General features: G+C 37.4%; 1 protein-coding gene across 1 annotated transcript; it reads right to left on the bottom strand.

Annotated features, from left to right (window-relative positions):
- Nucleotides 1-1,477: 1,477 nt before the first annotated feature.
- APOO (apolipoprotein O) lies at nt 1,478-24,649 on the bottom strand (the record flags this gene model as incomplete). Its single annotated transcript, XM_010284140.1, has 6 exons — nt 1,478-1,799; nt 4,850-4,945; nt 14,977-15,084; nt 20,515-20,606; nt 23,443-23,538; nt 24,595-24,649. Coding segments are annotated over 5 exons (420 nt in total), but the record flags the coding sequence as incomplete, so codon positions are not given.
- Between the last annotated feature and the right edge of the window lie 2,931 nt (nt 24,650-27,580).

The following is a 27,580-nucleotide window of genomic DNA, read 5'->3' as shown; positions in this document are numbered from 1 at the left end:
TTATCTAATGAACCAGACTGGACATGAAAAGTTTCGCTTTACTCTCACAGGCAGTAAAAAGAAACAGCTAACTACTACCATCAAAAAGGAGAATGAGGAAAGCACATCTTGGTGGAGTCTAGGGGTGAAAATACCCAAATTATCAAGTAATTGTGTTCTTTAATGCCAACATGGCATATGCCAAATATTACTGAAAAAAATCTGTATGCCTACCTCAATGGTAATCATTTTCTCTAGGATATGAGAATGCATAAGTGAAGAACTATCTTTAAAGGAAGAAACAAATCTGTGCTTGTATTGCAAGAGTGGTGTAACAGAGCAGTCACAGCTATGACCAATATTTCCCAGTTTTCCATTCCACTATTGACAAAAACACTACTTTGATCCTCCCAAGCCTGTCTGAACTATGTTGGCGAATTTAAAGTAAAAAACAAAACACAAACCTCCCCCAAAGCCCACGCAAGAACTCTGCTCCCTTTGCTAAATCAACACCCATCTTTACCAGCCTAAAACAATCATAAAAACATGCACTGAACACGTTCGGAGAATCTGGTTTTCTGCCTGAGGCAACCACATGCCTTATGCCTGTGTTAAAAAAGAGTTGGCCTGTTTTATAATGCCCACACAGACTGATATTCGCATTGCCAAGGTCTGTTTGTTTTTCTCTAAAGGTTTGTGGAATACACTCAGCCAGAATACCTAACCAAGTAATAACAAAGATGTTTAAAAGCATTTTCAATGTGATTTACTTTGTATTTTCTTCCTTGCTCTTTGTAGGGATATGTTAACATATCACACAAGCACACATTTAATTCCATCCTTCCCCCAGTCCTCACATTCACCGATTAATTTAGGAACATTTAAGACTCACCAATGGAGCTTTAAATGCTCTGAGTTACTTGGATTACAGTTACTTGTGAAGCATCATGCCCCAAAAGAGAAACTCATGGAAGTGGCAACAAACGATGAAAGGGTTTTATTGTGCAAAGATTTCAAAATGCTGGAAATCCTTTTGTATTTGTCATTGCTTCGCTTTTTCCTCCCCTCGCCTAGCTGGGAATAAGGCAACAGCCAAGTTATTCTATAGCTGATTCCCACCACCCTAACGTTCTGGTTCCCACTGAGCTGCGCATTCAGGCAAAAACAAGAACAAACATTAACAGCTCCATTCCCATCCATCTACTAGACAGGAACTCACAGATGCTTCATTATATACCTCCTGCTGGCACTGATGAGGCAGAAGATTTGTATAGAAAGGAGGGGGAAGACTCAGACAAAACACAAGAGTCATTGTAATTGTTCTCATGCGTAACTCTGTTAGCTAATGTTAGCCAAAACATCATGCTACTTTAAAGCTTTTCCTCACTGTTAAAAAATACAGGCATTGTCAACAGCATCTCGAGAACCTTCCATGGACTGTGCAAGTGTCACATACATGAATTTAAAGAAGATAAGAGGAGGGAAAAAAACAGGACCATTTTGTGTAACTGGAATTTTATTTTATGTATAAATAACATGAGATTGAGGAATTTTGAGACTTGCTACTTGCAATGCTGATCCTGCAATGGGACAAGCACGGGCAGACTTGAATCCCACTGCAGAACTGAGGACAAGGTCTCAAGGCTGACCCAAAATACGTAGTGTCCTTTCACAAATTCCATACCAAAAGCCCAAGCAGCACACCGTCAGTCTTTCCTGAGGCAGAAGGCAGATTAGTCACATTCAAAATCAAAAAGGATTCAGATGGTTTTCCTCTTTTTCTTTGGAAATTGTTGCTCATATCTATATTCTTTGTCCACCTATAACCAAGGAAAGGGGACAGCGCATAAGGAGGAGAGGGAAGGAGAAAGCAGAATTAAACATCATAATCCTTTTCTTTCCCTTGCCAAAGTGCAATCAAAACTTTGTTCCTCAAACAGATTTTGATCAACTTGCCACAAAGAAAATTCTCAATACCAATTTATTTCTAGTAAAGAGATTTAACTCTTCATGTTACTGACATTAGAGCACTAATGATTATGTCTGCTCCAGAGAATTTGATTCCTATACATTGAACTGTACAGAAATATAAAAGAGAAAGAAAACTTCATCGCAACAAAACACCAACTTTCTCAAATATATAATAAATACAACAATAAATAAACCAACTTGGTAATAAACCAACTTTCTCAAAAAGAATTCTTTTTAATTACCATCAATTGCATTTTTTCTTAATCTCACTCTGGTGTAAAGCTAGGGTAATTTAACTCGAAAAAAATGGAATTACGCAAATATAGAACCTGAACAGAGTGAAAATGAGATATGTTATCTTCACGGAAAAACACAGTCATGTCACTTTTGTGCAACTCTTCAGCACAATAGCTGGATAAAATTAAAGCTTGCTTCTCCCACGATGGGATGTGGTTTGAGCTGTAGTTTGTATATAACTATCGATGACAAACAATATAATAAAAGAGGTGCAATGCCGCTGTTTTTTGGAATGGAGAAATATGTTACTGTCTCCAACCCGAAGTGGTTTTGTCCTTGGCCGACCATTCACAATTCAGAGACCCATGCTGTGGCAATTCTTTATGAGGAAAGCGAGATTGTATTTATTTTAGTAACCAGATTCAACTAGGAATATTCCAACAGTTGAAAATACAGTGAGACTTTCAGGACTGATCTCATTCGGAATAAACAAATATGTCTTTTCAAAGATCACAGCAGCATTCTCCAACCCTTGGGATCACCCAAATCAACAAAATGTCTGGACTTGCATACAGAGTTAAATAACTGGATTTGATTTCAAGCAGAAGTAACAAATCGCCACCCCCGCAGAACAGCTGAAAACTGATACTGAATTGAACTTTCACCATCTGGTTGCTCTAGGTCAAAAAAACTAGCAGTTCCACTTATGTATCTCGTCCAGAAATACGTGGCAAAACAAGTGGATTTCAAAACCAGCAGCACCCAGGTAGTTTAAGCACCCAAGCAATTATCTTAACTCTTTAAAAAGAAAGACAGTAAAACATCTGAGACAGCAGCTGTTAGCAAGGTCTTCGTCAAAACTTACATAATATAGCATGAGTATACTTATGATTAAAATCCTGAGGACAAAGGGTCTGGATACCAACTTTAGTGTAAGTCTTCCTGACAGCTTTGTTCCTTTCCTTCTAACCACCCCCCTTAAAAAGAAAAGGTGCCTCAAGCAAAAAGCATTAGCATTCCAAAAAGTGAATAAAGACCTACCAGATATTATATTCAGATAATAAGATATGCTAAAAGAAAATAAAAGCTATTTACTAGTTTCTGTTTGTAATGAACCTTGATATTTGTACAGTGTCTCACATACATAAACAAAAGTTCAATTTTCCTGGCTTTTCATCTTTCAGTAGCTTCGTCCTAGTTCACGATAAGCACAATATTTTAGTGAATTTTAGAGAAGCTTTTCTTCCTCTTTCTTCTCCTGGGTATCTTTACTCAAAACAAAACAAAACAAAACAGTTCTTCCTGTTTTTTTAAAAAAAATTGTATTTTGCATGGCTATTCTATAAAATACTTGGAAAACATTCTTAAAGGTTTTATATTCCTATGTCTGAAGGAAAGGAAATGTACTAATGTACTGAATGTACTTAGTAAATCAGCCAGCCAACATATCTTTTTGCCCTTGTGAGAATTAGCTATAGCAATTAAAAATACATTAAGGAAAACACTAGTTAAAAACTAGTTTTGCTTTTAAAGCTGACCATGTAACAGTGGAACGCTGTTACTCAGCAGATGTGTGCATTCCATCACATCTGCAAACATTTTTGACTGGTGACGATGCATGGAAAAAAAAAACTTGGTGCAATTTTCTAAATCCAGACTCTATTTACACAGTTGGCAGTTAGAAAGAATTTTACTGGTAAATGGAACAATGCATACAAAAATAACAAGGAGTCCCTACAATGCTAGGATTACTTCATGATGAAAAATAAGTCTTTAACATAATGTGAAAATAATATAGGACACAGACAAGCAACTAGAAAACACGTTCAAAAAAAGACATCCTTTATCAACTGATGGCAGAGTAGACATACTATTTTGTACTGAATTATGTCTAATTACATTATCACTAGTAATAATAAGCCTCAAATACAGAGTAATTTTTGTCCTATGAAATTGAACCATCTTCAAACAGTGGAGAAGGTGTTTTTGTTTTGCTTTTCTAGAAATTGTAACCACCATGGGACTTGCTTGAGTTTTAGAAAGCAGCCCAGTGGCCAAGTCAGAAACAAAACTGGCATCTCAACTTGAGTTCCTGGCTCGGGGAATTGGGAAATGCTGCCTCCATTTCCTCTGTTGTTCATTCCCAACGGATGAAGCACGTCTCATTAGGGAGGTGCATCAACATGAAAGGTCAGGCACATCGTGGACTGTTACAGGCTGTAAGATAACACTGTACCCCGGCATTGACAAATCTTTAGAGAAAATGTATCAGTAGGAAAGAGATTTCTTTCCCCTCCTTCTTACCTGCACAGGTGTGAGAAAGAAGGCAAAGTGTTTTTTGGTACAGTGGGCAGAAATGAGAAGGGAAGAAGGAAAAAACCCCAATACGTTAACAAAGCCTTCCTAAATTAACACAGAGCCCTTGGAGGAGACATACATTTACTTGCTATGCTCTAAAGATAAAGAATTTAGATAAGTTAAATAGCGTTAAGGAGCATGCACATTCTTGAGAAATGTTAAGATGAATAAAATTATTACCTCTCCTCCCCTCTTTCTTCATCAATATGAAGAAGATAACTACAAGTCAAATTTGCAAATGTCCAGCTTTTCCAGGATATTTTCCTGCTGTAGCCACAAACTGTTATCAGTCTTTATCCTTTACCTGTTTGATGCCAAGTGATCTAGTGTTCTACTTCTGGGCTCGCTCTTCACTTGAAGCGGCATGGACTTCCAGGGGCTTGTCACCATCTGCATCACCCTTGAGGAAGGAAAAATACACACAAAATTTCAAATGAGGCAATCCGTGATTAATGTTTTTGCTAGAACAGAAACCCTCTTCAAAAGCTGAAACAAAAACTCCTTGCAAAATCAAGTGGTTGAGGAGATTAATTCAGTATAATATACTCAAATATCATCTTCTCCCAAACTGTTTCTAGATTTTAGTCTTCCTGTAGTTAGCTGGGCAATTAAAGGATTTGAAAGAACAAGTAGTTCAACAGAAATGCTTTAATTGACTCATTTTGCCTGCACTAATAACAGAGGATGAATTCCCACACAGTAGTTGCTATTTTGCATTCTCTGAACTCTCTATGGATTTATACAATAGGTCTCTTTTAGCACATATACTTTGAGAGTGTTCTCATACTTCCCCTGAAATAAATGATAGAAATCAAAGAACGAAGAGAGGCTTGTTAGAGCGTCTGGTCTATCTGCCAAGCATGATACAACAAACAGGCATTTGATTATAGTTTTAAATAGATATCAATAAAAAAATACTTAAAGGGCCACACACATGGCTAGGGGACTGAAGCACACGAGATACAAGGCCAGGCCGGGAGATGTGGGTCTGCTCAGCCTGGAGAAGACCAGACAAAGGGGGAACCTAATTGCTATCCACAGTTTCTTAATAGGCATTTGTGTATTTGGAAGAGCTAGGCTCTTCTCAGAAGTTCACACCAAAAGAGCACAGAGTTGCGGACGCAGGAGCATGGCAAATTTCTATTAGATCTAAGGGGCAGGGAGACTGTCACACCACTGATCGAGCACTGGAGAAGTTTTTCCAGAGAACGTTTTGAATCTCCATCCTTGGAAATACTCAGCACTTGACTGAACAAGGCCTGAGCCACCAAATCTAACTTTGAAGATTTCTCTGCTTTGAACAGGGGGTTGGAAGAAATGATCAGAGGTCACACCCAGCCTCAATTATTCTTAAATTCTACACATTGAAATTAAATGGCATTTTCTTTTTATTCTAAAAATATATTTTTACCAATATGACTTAAATGTGATGGAAAAGTGTAACAAAAGAAGCCAGAAGAGACAGGAAAACATAAACGTTTCACAGGATGGGTCAAGTTTATGTCCCAGCAAAAATTAAACACTATGAATAAGACACTGAGTCTGTGAGACCCTGCATATACTGCACTGGATATATGGACTCAATACATCAAGATTCAATTATGAAGATAGTTGTTAAAATTCTTCTTCAAAATATGCCTAGCAAGACCTTTAAAAGGTAATTCTTTCTTTCAAAACGCCACTTTGTTTTGATCATTACCAGATATTTCATAGTATAGGAAATCACATCCACAAACCACACCCATTTCAAAATAATGATCTACTCCGTAATTTTCCTGTACAGGAACTTGGAAGTTACGACATTTTACTACAATTTATAATAAATAATCTGACTCAGGATGCCTCATCTCAGGGATTACTCAATCCTGAACAAATGAACTAAAACCAAGATGTTCACAGAGAGTTCTATGTTCTTCCACTTTCTTGCCTTAAACTGTAAAAAACAAATATCATCTAAGTAAGCTTTTTATTTTTGTCCTGAAAGAAGGAAAAAAAAAAAACCAAGCCACAAACAGACACACACAGAAACACAAAGACAGACACACACCCCTAGGAAACTAGGGGTCTTCCTCAGTTCCTGTTTCTGTGAGCTCAGTAGATCTCATCACAGGGCTCATCTGTTCTTCCACCTTCTTGCCTTAAACTGTAAAAAACAAATATCATCTAAGTAAGCTTTTTATTTTTGTCCTGAAAGAAGGAAAAAAAAAAAACCAAGCCACAAACAGACACACACAGAAACACAAAGACAGACACACACCCCTAGGAAACTAGGGGTCTTCCTCAGTTCCTTTGTTTCTGTGAGCTCAGTAGATCTCATCACACGGCTCATCTTCACTAGATCGATTAAGTCCGAGTTATTTAACTCAAGCCAATCCACTGCTAAACTGTCATTCCTCACACAAACTCATTTGCTGAATTAGCAGTTAAGCAGTTCTTCTAACTTGAGTCACTGTATGTGCCCACTACATAAAGAGTGAGCATGACCAAGCAGTAACATGGGTAGCCAGAAAAGGACATCCTTTGAGCTAGCACAGGACATAAACACACCTAATTTTACAAAAAAGTGTCAAGGTCCTCTAGTCACACTCAAAACCAGATCAGAAGCAAAAAACGTGTTTAGATCAGTGACCCAGAAGACAGGCCGCCTCCGTGCCATAATGCCCTCTCGTAATTAGAAGCAGGCACATATTCAAGACGGTCTTTCCTTTCTGGCTCAACACCACCACTCCAATTTAATATATCTGGGTGGTCAGAGGAGTTCACACATCAGAGCTCTCTCCCACAGCAGAAGGGGAAATATTTTGCAGCATTCTTAACGCATCTGACAGTTTCAGCCAAAAGATGACTGATAAGAGATCTCCGTAACACATTCATTAGTAAAGTGCTCAATACATTGGGATTCCACAGGATTAAAAAATAAATTTTAAAAATCATTATTTGAAATTGAAAATAATATTGGAACTAAAGGGACTGTACACAATGCTTTTTGTAAGGTTTCAGTACCTGAGTGATTAAAAGACACCCCAACTTAGCTCACAGTATCTAACAGATACCCCAATTTGAAATTACAAACTTAAAAAAAGCCATGATTTTTGTGAAAATTTCCCTTCCATACAGAGAAAAATGCCCAAAAGCAACCTAGCCTAATGTCAAAAAAACAAATGTGGGGTGCCTTTTTTCCCCACATTACAGTCTAGTCTGATGCAGAAGTGAGTTTCTGCTGCTCCCTTAGAGAGTCTTGCAGATGGCCATGCATGCCCTTTTACACTGACACGTAACCTTAGAAATTGTAACTCCAAAGGTAGGAATACATCTCTCTTGTGCTTATGGAAAACTCTTGAAAGGTAGTCTGGCCACCAGGAAAAAAACCCAAACAGCTGCAAAAGAAAAACAAAGGCTCACCTGGGCTCACAGATTAATAATTTACCTTTTCTTCTGTCCTCTTGTTTGCAATGTATTGCTTAGAATAAAGAGAATGTCACTGTTTACCTTATTCATCCTCCCCCAGTCAATCAATAACTTATTCTCCATCTTTTATTTTCAGCTGAGCTTGAACTTAAGTCTCTCAGAAACATGAAGCACTTTTAAAAACATTGCTCCTAAGGTGCCCTAAAAAAGCTCAACTTTTTGTGGATTCTGTCTTTCCTACTTATAACACATTTAAATTCACCACAGCCCAAACTACGGAACCAATCCAGAAGAAATAGTAAGTTTTACAAGTTTTACTCTGTTGTTGTTCATAGTACCAATCAATAAAAGGAGAGCATATGACAGGGAACAGTATTTTCTGTCAGAAGTAGATGTTTATCTTTTAGTCCAGAAGACCAAACTTTTGCTTGTCTGTTCAGAAGCTACTGAAGACAAGTCCTGCAAGCATTTACTGTAGAAAGAAGGTCTCTCAGCTGCTTATGCTGTGTCTTAAAAGATGCTCAAAAGAAAAGCGACTTAAAAAAATCTCCTCTTAAAGCACAGTTTAAGGTTTGCTACAGCCACAATCCATGACACTTATGGTAAAGCTCCCCAGTCAACACACTGACACCACGACTTCCACCAAAGCTTTCAGGTGAGGAAAATCCACAATTTCCTTGATGTTTGTTCTGGGCAAGCGCAGGAAACAAGCACCCAAAGTTGAGCTGGCTTTGCACTTGGAAGCACTCTGTCACCAGCTAACAATTAAAATACCCAAAGATAGCTATATAGCTATAGCTATATTTTTAATATCTATATATATTATATGCATAATAAATATATAGGTTGAAATATATAATGTATAATATGTAATAGTATTGGTAAGTCACAGATGGTTTCTAGCAACAGACCAGGCAGGAATGAAAACCTAACAATAAGCTGCAAGAGTTTCTCTGAATCTCTGAAACTGTTTAAACAACAACCAAATGACAGATAGCAAGATAAAAACAAAACACCCAAACAATTCTGTTTTCTGTAAGATCTTGTTACTGATTGGGCCAAAGCAGAAAAGAGCATACATATGAAGAAATGAACAAGACCTGGAAAGGAGGGTGTTTTTAGAGTTCTAGTGCTGTTCTGGTTTTTCATATTTCAGCCACTTCAGTAAAAACAACAGATGCCTGAGTCAGTGTTGGGCGAACAGAAAGAATCCTGAATAGTTGAAAATACGGCAAAAGCCTTTGAGCGGTATCAGGACAAGAGAGTGAGAACTGAAGAAAACTGCTTTTCTACGTGTTTCAGTACCTATTAACTCACTGGCTGGAACAAAACCTGGGTTTAAGTGACTTGGTGCCGTAACACGTGCCCTTGTCACTTGAAAACAAAGTCACGATAGTATGAGAGCTAACAACCCTTCAGCACAATACAACAGCACAAATTCTGGAAGTATCAAAACCAGAGGCAGAAGAGGAAGGGCAAAAAGGCTGCATTTCATGAAAATAAACATCTAATGAGCTGAATGACAAAGAGGACACAATTGTTAGAAACTTAAGAGGTGGTATGTATTGAACTGGGGCTCTGAAATACTGATCTCTAAACAGTTTTCTGTAAAGGAGTTATAATTTTTGTATAGAAAACCACAGTCCTTAAGTTTATGCTGCTGCACAAAATCCTCAAGCTGCTATGGTTTGTCCATCACTCTGACCTAAGGACGGGTATTAAAGCTGATAAACTCAGCCAGTATTAAATAGAGATTGCTAGGGAAAGGGAAAAAAAAAAGAAGCTGCAATTCACTGGCTTAACTGTTCAGCTAGTTGTAAGCACTGAAAGGCAAAAACCTGTAGAAGAACAGAAATGTAGAAAAAGATGATCTTGCACAAACTATGATACCATTGGGCAGAGCAGAGGGACCAGTTACTCAAAGACTAGCTGAAGGCAATGCAGGGTATCAGCCTTCAAAATTGCAAAACCCAAGTAATGAAAGTTTGATGCCACCTAAGGCTACTCAAAACGGTTTCAGATGCATCATTCTAAAAAATCACATAAAGGCATAAGTTGGTAAGATTCTCCACAAATTTTGCAAACTGAGTTTAAGATAAACAAGGTTTGAGAGACACATCTTCCATTTCACTATTGCTTCCTCTAAGGATTTAAAACTTGATAATATAAATGTTAACACTAATTCCACAGATTTTTGTGGAATTACTTCTTGTGAGTAAAGATCACAAAAGTAAGCGAAAGATTTTCAGAAAATAAAATCCTTAAAATATTCCTGGCCTCGCAACAAGATGGTTACATGTCTCCTACCATCTCCTCTACTTGGGGAAGAAGTAGAGAAGTTGTCCACTTCATATTGAGATAAAGTATACAGAAGCTGAAAAACTACTTCTGCTGTCCCCTATTCAGAAAATGTTTCATCCTTCTGGAAATAAAAAATGTGAACACTGATTTTTACTTATGGTACTTGTGTAGTTTTAGCAGAGGGCTTTCATCCTGACATCCTGAAGAGCTGGCTCCTTCAACAAGCCAGCTTCAGGATACCAGAACACTATACTGTAAAGAGCATATTCAAAACTTTATCAGACAGACTTGCTCTACAGAGGGGCCCCAACCACAGTGTTTTGAAATGTAGCAGCAGAAGGTCCTAGAATTCATCTTTCTTGGCAGAACTTACATTACAGTTCATATGACCTCAATTTGGCACAGGTTTTTGTTTCATAAAACCTTCAGAAAATTAACGTACTGCATCTATTTTAATGACATATTGCTGCACAAACATGAAGTTATGCACAGCTGTGGTACCTATGACTATCAAACAAATTATGAGCAACATAACAAATTAACACAAGCCAAGAAGAGCCACCCATATATCGTTTGACTATTTGCAAGAATCCTTTGTGTAGCAACAGGAAAATACTGTTTTAATGTCACAAAAACCAAAAAAATAACATCTTTTGCTCTGGCATGGTTTCATTAAATGGGTTACATCTGCTGTAACAAAACTCAAGAATAACGTTTATATTTGCCTTCACAAGTTAAGGAATCTAGCTGCCTAGTAAGACAATAAGAAATAAATATACAAAGCAACCCAATTCTTTCACAGGGTTGTCAAATTAAGACGAAAGTCTTAATCTATCTTAGAATGCTTTGCCAATTTTAGCACATGAATTAGAGGTATTTATTTTCTTCCATGACACATCTGTATCAGTAAAAGCTCCAATAAAAATGCATCTTCTATTTATAACAGAAATTCTTTTGCTAGAAAAGTTGATACCGATTTGGTGGATCTAATCATCTGTATGAACAAAAAGTACTTTTTTGCACTAGTATAACCACACAGCATTAGAGACAGACTGAAAAAAGTTTTTCTAGGATAAACTTTACCTCTCACATCTCATGTTAGGGACACACCAGTGCTTATATGTATAAAAAAAGGCAGAGGTTTTCATTATTAACTGTGACTGATCACATCCTGATAAAACATCATAACACTACCTTAAAAAATAAAAAACAACTAAACCAAAAGACCAAGCCCATCCCTTCCCCACCTCCAAATTCTCAACTATATTTTATACTGCTTCACCAAAAGGAAGTTTCTGAGCAGAATTCTGTTAGGAACACTTTTCAGTCTACATTCTAGTGACTTCAAAAGCATGTGATTTTTTTACAACTGCTGTTCAGCTTCTCTAGACACCAGGGCAACAATACCCTCTAACAACTTCAGAGGACAAAGAAACAATGAGGCTGTATACTCCAGTGGTAAGAGATCACGGAACATCTGAAATGCAGGCAACTTCATCAAGTCCGTAGTGCTTCTTCATTTGAGGCACAGCATTTTTGTTCCTTGCCTAAGCCATGAAGTTAAAGGGCAACAGTTAACACTGACAATATCTGATAAATTAGATAAATTTTAGGAGGAAACCATTCAATTGCACTTGTGCAAATAACATATTTTGGCAAATAAGGGGTGTGATTTAAAGACTCTGCAAGGAGGAAGAGAAAGAAGTATGTTTATTTAGTGGTCATTTGTTTTTCTGCTGAGGTAGCAAGTGCTTGAATAAGCCTTATAATAAGATGAAAGCTTCAAAAGTTTTTGCCTTCCAATAACAACCACATGTTTCCTTTTGAAAGCCTGGGACACAATAAAATAAAAAGCTCAGCTAATTTTTACTGATGCTGTCAGTTTGTCTTCCTGAAATATTTTCATGTTGCCTATTTTTTTTGAGATCCTTTTTCACAGCCTAGGTTTTAGGAAAGGTACAGTATGGTTAACTAACTTTTGTTTATTCAAAGAGCTATACAAGTGCATTTACTGAAGTGCCTAGGGCCAATAAAGGATGAGTATCCACTGATGAAAGGCTCCACTGTTGTAAGAGTCGGCAACTGACAGGACACGTGAGCATTTCTCCAACCCAGCTTGTTTGGAACTAGTCCCACACCTAGACCTACCTAGGGAACTCGGTCCCATACTTGCGGTCTATTCAAGCACAATTGCCTCTCCAAAACATCTCTCTCCCAGTGGCTATCCCCCTTACATCTTAGGCCTCTGGGTTGAAACTACCATGTTGTGGTCAGATGGGACTTCTGGTTCGCAACAACCCAGAAGCCATACATCATTGTCAATCTAGTATGAACTGTTACCGGCTGTGAGCTATGGCTCAACCGGGAAGTCCACAGTAAAAGACCAAGACTCCCTGCTAGTTCAAAGTTGTTTTCAAATTGCCTGTTAGGGCAGCAGTTTGTATCAACAGAACAAGCATAGTTGCTTAAAAATCAGGAATTAAAGATGTAGTGAGTTTAGAAGTGAATTTAAAACCACAGAAGCTTTAGTTTATACACCTCAACTTTTTTTACTTAAGTAGAAGTTAAAAAAAACCTTACAGTCTCTCCCTGGCACACATTTAATCAACACGGGCAGTTCTCTCATTTCTTACTCTGCTTCACTAAGCCATTTCCATATATTTCCTAGAAGTCACTTTGCTTATCTGTATCAGAGAGGTACAACTACAAAGACAGCTTGCTCCTCTAGGATAACAGAAATGTCTAGTAGATAAAAACCAAAAACATTGTTAAGATACTTAACTCCAGAAGCTTCAGGCAGGTTATAAATTATGATCAAGGCATTACATAACGTAATGATTCATTAAAAGAAGTTCTCATTTCTTCACAAGTCAGTGCTAATCTTCAACTAATATCTTTAATCAATCACACTGCACTTATTTTGAAACTTGGCAGCATTTTGTAGAATGCAAAATGCATGTGAAACAGCAAAATAGAATCTTATTTCTGATTTTGGGGGAGGGGGCGGGGGGAGGGAGTATTTATGAATATTTACTCTAACACAGTGATGTCACTGAGTACTGGATAATGTCCAGCAAAGGTCCACAAAAATTATGAAGGGACGGGAATATCCCCTATGAGGACAAGTTAAGAAAGCTAGGACTGTTCAGCCTGGAGCAGAGAAGGCTCTGGGGTATCTCATCAGTGTACATAAATACCTGAAGGGAGGGTGCAAAGACGACAGAGCCAGGCTCTTTCCAGTGGTGCCCAGCAACAGGACCAGAGGCGATGGGCACAAACTGAAACACAGGAGGTTCCCTCTGAACATCAGAAAACACTTTTTTACTCTGAGAATGACTGAGCCCTGGCACAGGTTGACCAGGGAGTTTGTGGAGTCTCCATCCTTGAAGATACTCAGAAGCCCTCTGGACACAGTCCCGGACAACTGGCTCTAGGTCCTGCTTGAGCAGAGGGTTGGACCAGATGACCTCCAGAGGTTCCTTCCAACCTCAACTGTTCTGTGGTTTTACATAGATATATAATATACATTTTTTTTACATATATATTTAAAAATCTACTTTTATTTTTGATTTTTTTTAATTTAAAAATCTAACGTAAAGTCTTAATACACTGCTTTATCACACACAAATATATAAGCAAATAGTATTTGTATTGGTATCTCAACTAACTCAAAACCACACATAAATTAGTTCATATATAATATGAGTTAAATACAGCACAACTGCTTTGATGACTATAAATCACCTATGGAAGAGCACATTTGCTGAGACATTGAGTTTTAAAGTAACTAAAGGCACACGTGCCTTAAAATGGTGGTACTGTATAAGCATGGACTACAGGAGTGCTGGAGAAAAAGGCTTCCCTTCTCTGGTGAAGTACACAAGGAAATCGTACTGTATCACTGATGCTCTGTAGGGGGAATAAGGAAAGCTGCTCCATTCTAAAACTGAAAATAAGCATGCAGACATTCACTGAGTTGTATTAGCAATGTTAATTCAAAACCACTGTTTTAAAGAAACCTCAGTGCTTGTCAAACTGCACTTGGTACCTCACCAGGATGCCCAGTTCAAAGCAGATTCAAAAGAAACTCAATTTTTATTGGCAATCTTCTAAATGAGAACAGATTAAACCAAAATTTCCTAAAACAGGGTTGTAAGTATTAAACCACAGAGCTAGTTGTCTATGACTAAATCCCTCAAGAGCTGCATAACCTTATAAACTATCTAGTTCTTATGACTAGATAGTAACATTTAATAGAGCAGCACACAACGACAACATCATGCTAGAGCAAATATTCATGACCATTCAAAAGAAAAAAAACAAAAAGGGAATAAATTGGAAACAAGATTCTATTTTCTCTCTTTCAAAGAGGAGATATGTAACGAAAAAAAGTTATTGCAGAGGGAGCTTGTAAAATTATTTATTAAAAAAAGTTTTTTTTTTTAAATAATCAAGACCATAAGAGCCTTGATCCCTAGCATACCAATCACAATACTCCCACTTTCCTATTAAACACTTAGTAGATTATACTAAAAAAAACTTCCAAACAGCATTTGTGAAAGTTGAACTTGAAATAAGCTTAATATTTTTCCACAGCTTAGAAAGCTAGAATGAAATTTTTGTCTTCAGAAATAAAAGCTGAGTCAACACACTATTGTTGGTATATTCTTTGTCTGAAAATGCAGGGGTAAATTCAGGAATCAAATTCCTCAGACTTCTTACCTTATCACTTTTTTTCCCAGATTTCTTCTTCTTAGAATTATCCTTCCAAAGGGATTCTACAGCAATATATCCCTGAAGACTCCAGTCATACAGCTGTGTACCAGCAACCTTTGAAACAAAAGATATTAGAAAGCATGAACTTAATCATCTGGGAAGTATTATTTTGCTTCTTGTTTAAGTGGAAGAAGTCTCAAAACACAACATTTTTAACATCTTCCTGTTCAAGCTCAGGGAGTACAGCATTAATAAACATCTTGGGGAAAAAATGACACATGAGGAATAAGAAAAGACAACTTGCTAAAAGAATCTGAAGTCGACCTGAAAATGTATCTGTATAACAAGGGGTGGAATGATGCTGCATGGAAACAATTCTGGTTTTCTTAGTTTTCAATGGATTTAACTTAATGCAAATTATTTCTTAATTTGACCGTACCCATTTTAAAGACAAAAAAAAATATAACCTACTTAGTTTGTCACTATTTTGCAATTTTACTTTTTCACTGCTTTGACAGAACAGTAAGAATACCCCTTTGTTTCTATTTGATATTTAGAAGAAAGGCCTAATTTGCTGATAGATGGCTGTAACCAGCTGTCAACTCTCAAAACAGGAGGCAGCTAGGAAAGATGGCGTTTGCTCTATTAGACCAACAGGTAATTTTATGACAGGAAAAATCACTAAGTCTAATAAAAGAGTATCTCCTGACCCTTCCATGATACGGAATTCTAATGTTCATTGCATCCATTAAAACTCAAGAGTGTTAGTTTTTTACAGCTCCAGGCTCAGGTCAGTACTCACTTTCATATCGCTGCTAATTTTCTTACATATAAACAACAGCAAAAATGGGCAATCTGCCCAAACAGACAGCTATTAAACTAAAAAACTTACAAAATGAAGAAATAAGAAAGTATCACCCTATCTCCCACAGCAGGGAAAGCTGGAAAACCAAAACTATAAGAACAGGGCAAGCATGAATGATATTTCTGAAAGAGTTTTCTGATGTTTCTGAATGAAAAGTTTAGGTTTCTCCTAGTCTCCAGCAATCTGCTGTTCAGAGATTTCCTGAGCCAGAGGTGATTTACTATGTGTATAACAATGCTCAAGGAGTTTCCCTCCCATGAATTTGTTTCACTTCCTCCTGAACCCCATGCAAATTTTTAGCATCCACAACATCCCGTGCCCAGGAGTTCTACCACTGGGCACACATAGTACGAAAAACCACTTCCCTTTGCTTGTCTGAACAAAATTAAGTACATTAGTTACGTATCACAATGGTATGGGATGTGCTTCTGGGCAGAGATCATGGTACTACCTTACAGAAGAGGCTACTTAACAACTCGAATGAAAACAAACCCAAATCGCCCACTACATTTCCAAGTCACAACTAAATCCAAAATGTAGGCTGTTTTAAATACAAATAGCTAACATATTTGTCACCACATCTGACAATTACAGTTGTACTTTAGTTTTAAGCAAGTGGGTATGATGCACTGAGTTTTCTCTACATTTGAAGGTTATAAAAGTCATCAGAAAAAAAGCACACCAACTGTTCCAGGGATGAATGTGTTAAATCGCAAAAATCTCTCAATTAAAATATTACAGGTATAGACAGTTACCTTCTTTTTCAGTATCAGGAGTGTTCATTCTCAAGTACTTCAACAAACTAATTCTGAAAGTCAGAGGAGCCTATGGCTCATCTGGAAAGAGAGTGTGATCAGTTGTGCAAGCAGTACAAACCTACCAGGACTGAAAAATAACTACAACAAACAGAGGGTTTTTTTCTGTCTGCAATGCTATTGAGGACACAGCTATCAACATAGAATGACAAACAACAACAACTATCCATAAGCCATTTCTTGTTCCTGCTTAAAAATACTCCATTAAACTACTTTACAAACATTCTAAATACCTAACGGTACAAAGTTAAAAATATTCTTCTTATAGGAGTCATACGACCAAGTGAATTACAAATTGCACTAAACAAGAAACCGGTCATTCACAGTACTGGAGTAAAGTAGCTACATCACAAGGTACAGCAACCCAGATAGTTTAGTCTGCCACAATCAACTGGTGTTTCAACACTGTACACACTTCCCACCAAGAGCTGGGACCCACACACATGTTCACAGTTCGCATGGGTTGAAAAATACAATTCTAGAGAGACTGTAAGCTACAAGTTACAGGGTCAACGGGAACATAGCCAAGAAATTTTTATAACTGCCCAATGTATCCTCTCATGGACACAACAGTAGTCACGCGTTAGGCCTGTGTTTTATACCTCTCTTTCTCATGAAGCAGTTGAAGAGGAAGCAGGGGGGTACTGCAGTTGCCACCACTATCCTTGGAAGTGGCAGTTCCAACCAGGAAAAGCAAAAGGAACAATAATAATACAAACGATTCTTTCAATTGTTCAAAGTGTTCGTTCCAACATTCATACAAAGAGTTCCTTTCAAAGAGGGACAAGTTTTTCCAGTCAGTCATCTGGGATTCTTAATTGCTAGAATACAACAATTTCCAGCTTGTTTGTGTTAAATCACAACATGCTAAAATATCATCTCTGTTCAATGCAACACTGTAAGTAAGTTTGTATGCTAGAATCTGATCAAACAAGTTCAAAAGTCAGATAGAGTGGTTCTCAACAGGGACTCTGAAATAGTTTGAAAGTGACCTTGGGCCACAAACACCCCTACTAGGCACAACTGGGATAGCATCAACAATTCCTAAGACCTAATGACCAATTTAGGTCCCTAAGACCTAAAATTGCGTGCTGAGAACCTAAACTGAGATTCTGCTGGCTTTTCTACATTTGCATTGTTAACAAAGTAGTCACACTGCAATTCCACAAGCATTTCATTCTGCAGCAAACATGGATCAATTGACCCCAACTCCTCCTTTTCAACCCACAGTTCCTGTCATTGTGTCATGCTCTCAGTTGTGTCAGTACAACTGTTCATGCCTTACAGAATGAATTGGGCAAGTGATGAGGTATAGGCTCAAAAGAGATAGAAATAATTTCGTTTGTTGTCAAAGAAACAAACTTACGTATTAAGAAGCTTTTCTTTCTTTCAAGAAGGAGGGAAGCATAACACACACTACTTTCGGAAATTTGATAAGTTCTAATTACAAAGAACAAAAATTAATCCTAATGATAAAGAGACTGATTTAAGTAACTTCACCATGGAGAGTTTTTTCTAGATGAAAGATAAGCCACAGTAAATACAAAATATTTTGAATGTATTATGATTAGCTGGAAAGTAATACAGTTCCAAAACACTGGTTAAACTTCCACCAGAACAAAATAAACTTTAGTATTAAATTCAGTTCCCTTACCACATATACAGTCTGACCACTTGTTCAAAGTTATACAAATTAAAGTAATACTAGCAATTAGGAAATCTGTGATTTATTAGAATGATTACTAAAGCAGGGAAAAAAAAAAAACACCAGTAATTAGTCTGTGCATTTCTTCCATTTCCAGTTAGATGAATAGTGTCTGAAAACTACCTATTACCGATGACAAACTGTTGCTACAACTTCACTTAGCAACTCATACATTTCAATTAAACAAAAAGGTTTTCTTCTAGACAGATGCATCAAGTGTTGTACCTCAACTGCAAATATACTTTGCTGTGTTTATTTCCAATTCTCCAATAGAAAGTCTTTTCCTTCCCACCGTTATTAAAAACCTAAACCACCCAAAACATTTTTAGCCTTTTAAAGTATGGTCAAATCTGAAAGTTCACCGCATTAAGGGAACTACGCCACTGTAAACAAAATAGCAGTGATGAAGTACTCAAATGTAGATGAAATATTAAGAGAACATAATATAAAGAATAAATTTTAAAGAATTAAAATTTATGTTACAGAACATTCTCTATACTGTTCAATTAACTTTGTAAGTGAGCTTTGTACTGCAGGCATCCCTTTCTAGGCTTACAGATATTTTCTGAAAGGCTTATGAAACATTTCAAAATAATTAGTAGAGAGGAAAGTGCTTCCAATTTCAGATTAAAGCATAAAAATTATGGACAGTAAGATCTGATATGCTTAAAACTTTGCTTCTTTAAGAAAAGAAAAGTGCAACAGAGATTAGAGGAACCAAAACAGTATCTAGGATATCGCTCTCTCCACAAAGTTTCCGAACTCTTATGTCTAGTGTCCTGACCAAGTCAACAAAGCTAAACCTATTCCAATCAAGTTTCAGGCTCATGGTCTCGTATCAGATTTTTCATTACAGTCAAACTAAGAACTGTGAATTAATCAAAGGGCAATCACGCACTTCAAAGTTTTCGTAAAATAAACAAGGTATTGTGAAGCTGTTAGTAGCAAATCCATAGTTAAGACTGAACTGAGCTTCTTTAAAAACAGTATCAGTTTGAACACCATTCAGTAACTTCCCACTTCACTGTTCAGAAGGCAACTAGAATTTTAATACACAAGTTTCCAACAGAAATGCGTATGCTTCTTAAATGTTGATGGTTTTTTTCCTGTCACTTGCATAATTTTCACTCCCTGAGAATAAGTCAACAGAACTATTTGTATTTAGAGCATCTGAATCCTGGAAGCACTAGAAAAAGATTCCATCAAAGATCAGGGTATCATTGTGCTGGCAGAGTTCAAACAGTGGTTTTGACTGTCCCTAAATCAATGACCTTTCAGTTTTCAAAGAACATCATATGTACTTGAGAATATCATATTTTCATGCTGACACTTCAGTGTTGTTCACAAGTCACCTTGTGACTGGACAGCCAATTTACCAAAGTCTGAAATATAGAGTTTCTGACACACATGCACTGCAAGTGGTTAAAAGCTGCATTTGAAAAATAACGTGGTAGAGAACTGAGGAATCTGCCAGTACAATTTAAGTGTGGACAGCAAGGCATATGAACTGACATAGTAGGGGCTGTAAGCAACCGTCCGGTCTCTTCAGTTCTTCCTTTCACAGGAAACCCACTTAAGTAACTGTGAGTTAATATGTTTCTTATGTGCCTGAAATAACAAATGCATAAACAGGAAAGGCATCCAATATGCAGCAGAGTTCTCACCCCATTCCAGAATGTGCATGCTATCTTTCTTAAAACTCTATCCAACAAAAAGCAGAAAACGTCAAGAATAATTTTTACCCCAAAATGTTGTTCCTATGATTTCTTTATAAAATCCGCCCCCCCCCCCCTTTTTTTTTTCTTCTGTCTTTCAAACCCTGTTTTCATTTGCTTTCAAGATATTTCTGGCTTCCCTAGTATTGTAAGTAAACACACAAACTGTACTTAGTATGCATATTTACATTAATTTATAATTACTTGAGGTTAAAGAATCAGAAAGGAAATTACATTCCACAAACTGAAGACACTACTGCAGATGTTAGAAAAAAAGTCACTAAAAGAAGTAGATGTCTGACTGCCCTTCAGCCTAGAATGCATGGTTCTTAACAAAATGACAGTTATTTTGTCAAAGTGCCAAGCACACTGACATGGCTTTTAAAAATGGATTACCAGTTAATTTGAAGTAAAAGACACTTCTCCAAAGGTATCATCACTGACCTTGGCAATAGCAACTGCTTGCTGAGGGTAGTACATGGAGGCACCAACACCCATGAGACTTGCAGGATACACCAACTTCTTTATTTTTGAGCCTGTTTCATAACAAAAAACAACAAAAACAAAAAACTCAAAACATTGTTAGAGTATATGTTAACCAAGACAGCTGAATGGCCCTACCTTTTTATTCATATTCAAAACAATTTTATTACAGTTTAGCATATTTTCTGTTCATCCCCACTGGTTTCTTAAGAAACATGACTACTCTGATCAGTAGTTATTCTTTTAACCTTTTTAAGAGAGTATTTTATTAACATCTTTCCAGAGTGAAAATTACTTTACAACTATACTTACTGTAGTAATACATAATTTATTTCTGTACTGAATAATGAAGTAAAAGCCACAGTTAAGACATATTTAAGAGAATTATACCAACGGATACTCTTTTCTAAACTACAAGGAAAGACTCAGGCAAAGAAAGGTTAGGATAGCATTCTTTCGATACATCAAGCAGAACAAGAGACATTCCAATACAAACTTTACAAGTTACCTTCACTCACAAATACTGATTCTTCTACAACTGCTCTTATGAATAATTTTTCTTGATTCACTATAGCAATTTGCAAAGCATTTGAAAGTACTTTTAAACTAAAGTACTTTCAACTATGCTATATGCCTATTGCTCAGTCCCCAATTAAAATTTGAACATTTAAATCAATTTGAACTCTCTATTCAATTATACAAGTCAAAAATCATTTAACTGCCTGAAAAGTTCATCTTCTTATCACAACTTGGCCACAGGTTGTGTATCCTGGCTGGCCAGTGACAATATGCATCACCAAATCAGTTACACAGCATGCTGCAGTTTATCCAGTCAGAAAGGAACATAGAAGGGAGCAGGTAACGGAGAACAGCAAGCAGTACAGGAGAAAAAAGGTCATAGAACAGACGTACAGCAGTCAGGATGCAGTAGTTCTTTTCCTCATAGAACAGCCTGTTCTATATGGGAAGCCACACGTGCTTCTAATAAAGGAATAATGAATTTTGAAGAGGAAATGCATATTAGAAGTGTTTAGTGTTTCTACTAACATATGCTCATGATGAGATGAGAAATTTAGCAGTAAACAAGAGACATTCACAAAGTGATGTTGCTAGTCTTGTGAAGAGCGAACTCGGTTCCAATTAGCTATAAGAATGCACAGAAAAGGCAAGCTTCATTGCATCTTTACAACCAGAAAAATTACACTTTTGTTGTAATTTCTTGGAATGGGGAAGTCTTCCATAGTGATAGGTTAGCAGTGTGCCTACAATATCACTTTAGGAATAAATGTAACAGTTGAAGGTATTAATGCCTTCCAGCAGGCTGCTACATGCTGGAGATAGCCATTAGAGGGAAGTTTAGGAATACTCCCATATCTGTTCCAGCACTACTCAACAAGGTTAGAACAAATTTTCTTCAATGGTATTTTAAACCAAGCTGGATGACTGCACAATATTCATATGATTAATCTCTGAATGCCATACTTGCTACTTAGTGGGCAGCTGTATCTTCAAGTGTTGTGGTTAGATCTGGAAGACTTTTTTTTTTGTACCTTCCAAGAGGGCAATTTTTCCAGTGAGACCAAGGCAGGGAAGAAATAAAAAGAGAGGACATTTGGTTCTAACTTTCTGTAGCATCAAAATTGAGGGGCACTTCCTTCCACAGTTTGTATATTTTCTGGAAATAACAGTCAGTATTGTAAACTATAACCAGACAGAAAGTGTTAGGATGGAAGCTGTAATTTTAAAAGATTCACAAATCAGGCATTTGTATTATGCGGGATTTTAATTTTTATTAAACTTAGGACCCCGTAATCTTTCAGATCCAGCCCCAAGATTGCACTTCCCCCCTCGCAATTTTGCTACAGCTGTAAAGGATGGAAGCTGATCTCATTCATAATCACATAACTCAAGAAGCAGGAATTTGAAGAGAAAGAACTTCAAATGGGTAAAGTTGGAGACCTTAATTTTCATTAATAAAAATATGCTAGGGAAAAAAAAGAAAAAGTCCTGCTTTCATCATCTTCACTGGAAAATTAAGTATTTTGAGGAGTGCATATGTAAGTGCATATATTCACAGAATGCTTTCCATTTCTACATAGCCAAGCACACACTTCCAGTTTTTTCAACACGTACAGGCCCCACAAAGGTGTATTTTTATCCAAAGCAAGTCCTCACTAGTATTTAAATTCTACAACTTCGCAGTTCCGTTACCTACAAGTTTTCTTCTTGTGTTACTTCATTTCACTATATTAAGAATACCTCAATACAAACACAAAATACTTTTTCACAATTAACATTTCTTAAAATAACTTTTATTTTATGAAAGCATAAACATCTTCGTTTCTTCGATGAGTGTGATAAAATTAACTGTATCACATTTCTATAGCACAAAACGTGCATGTATTTATAGTACACCCAGAGTGCACAAGTATTTTTGCTGAATATCACCATCTACAGCAGCTCTGTGCCTGGACTCACAGTACTTTGAAGGAATTTAAATATACAACTAATTGTACATGTATCACAGTTCAGGAACCTCTGTATTTTACCATAATTTATTCCTCTCTAGTTTTCTACAGTGACATATGTGATCAAGAACTTACATAATTAATAAGATTTTTAGGCTAAAAATAAATCCTTTCCTACTTTTGATATAATAAGCTAGAACTGGAAAAGATCAAAGACTAGATTCCAGTAACAAATACAGTATTCATAAAGAATAATTGATGGTTATTACACACCTTTTACATTAAGTTTCTTTAAAATTGGAGGAACACTGTAGAAACATGCTTGTACAGGTAAGTCAGATCCCATGTGTCACAATTAAAAATTAGTATAAAAAAATTTATCCCAAATCATAACATAAGCAGTTCAAAAGGTTCCCCTTACCTCTAGCAAGAAACAATCCAACAATTCCAGCAAAACCTATCACACCAAGCCTTGGATAAAATCCAGCAGGGGGGTTTTGGAGAAACTCACAGCCCTCTGAAAAGAAGTCAGAACAAAGTGCTTTAATGTAATGTGAAAGTGGTTTTGTGATAAGGAATCATCAATACACGCTGGCAATTGTTACAAAACATAAAGAGTTATCAAAACACATTTAACTATCATGCACATTTTAGATCTGCTGGCACAAAATTCAAAGCCTTTGAGATCTTCTCTAGTGACACATGAATGAAACTGAACATCGTATTGTATTTACCAATTTTCAAAGAAGCTTTTGCCTTTGCTGCTGGGCCATCTGTTTTGTTTTGCTCTTTTGCATCTTGATTATATCATTTTCAAATTAGTGATAAAAACATTTGCAAAATGGATTCTTACATTTACATGTTAACAAGAATTAGTTTCAATAAAACACCGTACAAAAAACAAGTCACAGAACAAAGGAAAGACACAGCATAAACAAAGCTCACTCCAACATGGGAGTCTGATGGGGGAATGGAAAACTATGAAAAACTTTCCATACAAAGGAGTTCAAAAGACAGACTGTTAAGTTTAAGGAAAAGAGGTGCAGTATCTGAAATAAGCTCTAGATAGCATCCATGCTTGGTCCTGATGAGCCTAAGTATGAAAGGATGGTTCCAAAACCAAAGATAAATTCAAATTATTTTGGATTAATTCTAAATTCTTAGGAGATACAAGGAAGTAAACCAAAATGAAAAGGCTCAACATTTCAAACAAAAGACCTAACACTTGTGACAAGTAATAAACATTGCAGGAAGTTTCAGTTACTAGGCTGGGTCAAGCAAATACTACCGGCTGGGATTAAATTGTGAGGCTTTTTTTTCCTTCTTTTCTTGCATAACTGTCATTTTTGGTGACATTGGTTGACATATGTGCAGGTCTTGGATTTTAATTGTTTAGAAATGTAATTTCATAATGACCTACAAAGGAAATTTAAACAGATATACAGTGCAAATAAAGTAGTCTTAGATGCATTAGAAATTATATATATACTGATGCTTAACTGAATTCCCTTAAGAGAAGATATAGTACCATCCTGCATTTTAAATTGCTAGTTAAGAAAACTAACTGATTTACCTCTACCATGCTCAACAGCTTTTTCTAATTTGGGCATAGCTTTGGCATAAAGATCCTAAAAAACAAAAGAAAACAACAGTAAATAGATACCATGTAAGCAAAATATTAACTACAGATTGTAACTGACCTGACAAAGGACAGAAAAAAAGAGAAAATAATTTAAAAAGCATTGGGTCCCTGAAGTAACTTCTTTTTATTCCCATTTCCACCCTCCACTTACAGGGCTATGCTTGCTCAACATTACATTTAACCTAACATACACCTTTTTCTCAACCTTTTTCTCTCTTTGAACACAGATGAAATATAATACCTCAAAACACAGAAGTCAACTCCAATATTTCACCGAGTTCCTGATCAGGTAACAAACTTCAGATTATCTCAGGTTTCTCAGTGTACACTGGTATTACAAAAATACTTGATTTGATGCAAAGGAAGGAAGTAGAACGCTGTAATAAACTCCTTCCTAGCACTTCACAGGGGAACATGACTCATTCTGCAAGGTGATAAATTCCATTTTCCAAGAGACTATCTTAGGCTAACAAAACAGCATCTTTGAAGTGAAAAATGAGAAATGAGATGTCCATACAATGTCCAAAGTAAATCAAAGAGCACTACATCAACCCCACAAATTAGTTACAGATTTTTTTCCCCCAGACTGAAAATACGCAGGGAATAAAAGAATTCTCACTGCCTTTTATCAAAGTAGAAAAAAAAAAATTCTCAATAAGAAAAATGCTGCTAATTGTTATGAGGCTAATAATCCTTCGGAGAGACAGTGTTAGGACTGTCTATCAATTAGGGAATAAATTCATAAACATGTATGCCCAAAGCTAAAGTACAGAATGGTCTCCCAATACCACTTGAGCTGTATCTGTGCAGAAGTGAAAGCATTTGTTTAGGATACTGCATGGGGGATTATATCTTCAGAACTTTCGCTTCCTCACTGGCAAGAGTGACTTAAAAAAAAACAAACAAAAATCATAAAAAAAGTGTTAGCATGCGATGTACAACATAACTTTAAATGAACATCGGTCTTACTAAAAGCCAATGAAAAAAGAAAGAACATGCTGTAAAGATCCTAGAGACTAAGTCTGATCTTCTGTCACAGCTCACACATAACTGGCTCATTTCTGCATCTGTGTTTTGAACCAACTTTCCATGGCAGTTAAGCAAGCAATGTTGAAAAAGTAAAATGGATATACGAATATAACCAATTTTATTCTCATTATCCTGGGTTATGTTTTCAATTTTAAAGACAACTGAGACACACCTAAAATGTTATTTTCTTTAACACAGCAGGGAGTGGGGGTGGTGTAAAACCAAAACTATCTCTGACTACAGTTAAACAAGCAAGATGAGCCCAAACCCATTGTCCCGGTTTCAGCCAGGGTAGAGTTAATTTTCTTCATAGAAGCTAGCGTGAGGCTGTTTTGGATTTTGGATGAGAAAATGTTTGATAAAGTGCTGATGTTTTGAGTTGTTGCTAAGTACTCAAGGACAGTCCAGCTTCTCGTGCTGGCCTGCTAGCAAGAAGGCTGTGGGTGCACGGGAAGCTGGGAGGGGACACAGCTGGGACAGCTGACCCAGGCTGGCCAAAGAGATATTCCATACCATATAATGTCATGCCCAGTACATAAAGCTGGGAGGAAGAAGACGGAAGGGGTGGAGGGACGTTCGGAGGGATGGCATCTGTCTTCCCAAGAAACCATTACGCGTGATGCAGCCCTGCTTCCCTGGAGATGGCTGAACTCCTGCCTGCTCATGGGGAGTGGTGAATGGATTCCTTGTTTTGCATTGCTTGCGTATGCGGCTTTTGCTTCTCGTATTAAACTCTCTTTATCTCAAACCATGAGTTTCCTCACTGTTACTCTTCTGATTCTCTCCCTCGTCCCACTGTGGGGGAGTGAGCAAGTGGCTGTGTGGGGCTTAGTCGCTGGCTGGGGCTAAACCACGACAGTCCATTTTGGCGCCCAACATGGGGCACAAAGGGTTTGAGATAACGACAGGTTTGATTGGAATGTGCTAGATAGAATTTATAGCTGTTATTGCTGTTTAGCTCTTAACTGACAGGTTCCTGAGCTTGCCAAGGGTTTGCTTGCCTTACGCATATTAGAGTCCAGTGCTCGTTAGCGGCTTTTTGCTTTCGCTGCTGCCATGCTGCTGTACTGCTTATCACCTTACTCTGCTGTGCCTGGGAAGATTTTGATAACAGCAATGGCCTTGCACCTAGCTGGCAGGTGGCCAGGGCATCGCTGCTGTTTCTGTGCTGCTGTACTGGACAGGCTGGACCTCCACTGTGAACTTGAGTAGAAGGGACTGTGACCTGTGGATGAGTCCACGTGGGAGCAGGACACCCCGAAGCGTCTGTGGCCATGTGTAAGCCCATATGTGTAAGCCCATGCCAGAGCAGTTATATCTCGAAACATCTGTGGCCATGGTTGTGTCTGTGTCGCAGCAGGTATACCTCTCATGGGATCGTGGCACACAGGTAAGTCTACATTGGAGAAGGTACATCTCGAAGCATCTGCAGTATGTGGATAAGTCCAAGCTGTAGCAAGGGCAAGGGGAGGAGTTCACTGCAATGTTAAACCCTATGGCCCAGTTCAAAGGGCCCAAGGGTGGAGATTGTAATGGAAATACCTTTAAACTGTTGTAACCCATGATTTGAGTTGCATGTTATAGGAACTACTATAGCAGGAACCACCTGAACGAATGGAGGACAAGCCTTACAAGAAGCAGTGCAAGTGCAGCAGTGACCCAACCTGAGCTGGCTTTGGTGCCCAGTAACTCCATGCAACACCCCACCTCGCCTGTCCTGAGTGACCACCATAAGGGATGGAGCCCAAAGTCATGGACTAAACGAACTCAATGGACATTTCAGGGACATTTTGGAGGGAGGTCTATGGACTAAGGGGACGATAATCTGTGTATTATATTAAAGGATAGGAAGGGGGGGGTGGTTAATGAGATTGTATTGGATAGTGTG

The sequence above is a fragment of the Phaethon lepturus genome, unplaced genomic scaffold (genome assembly GCF_000687285.1).
Source record: "Phaethon lepturus isolate BGI_N335 unplaced genomic scaffold, ASM68728v1 scaffold20843, whole genome shotgun sequence".
In the NCBI taxonomy this organism is placed as follows: Eukaryota; Metazoa; Chordata; class Aves; order Phaethontiformes; family Phaethontidae; genus Phaethon; species Phaethon lepturus.
Note: the sequence above shows the minus strand (reverse complement) of the source record. Positions and strands in the feature narration are given on the sequence as shown.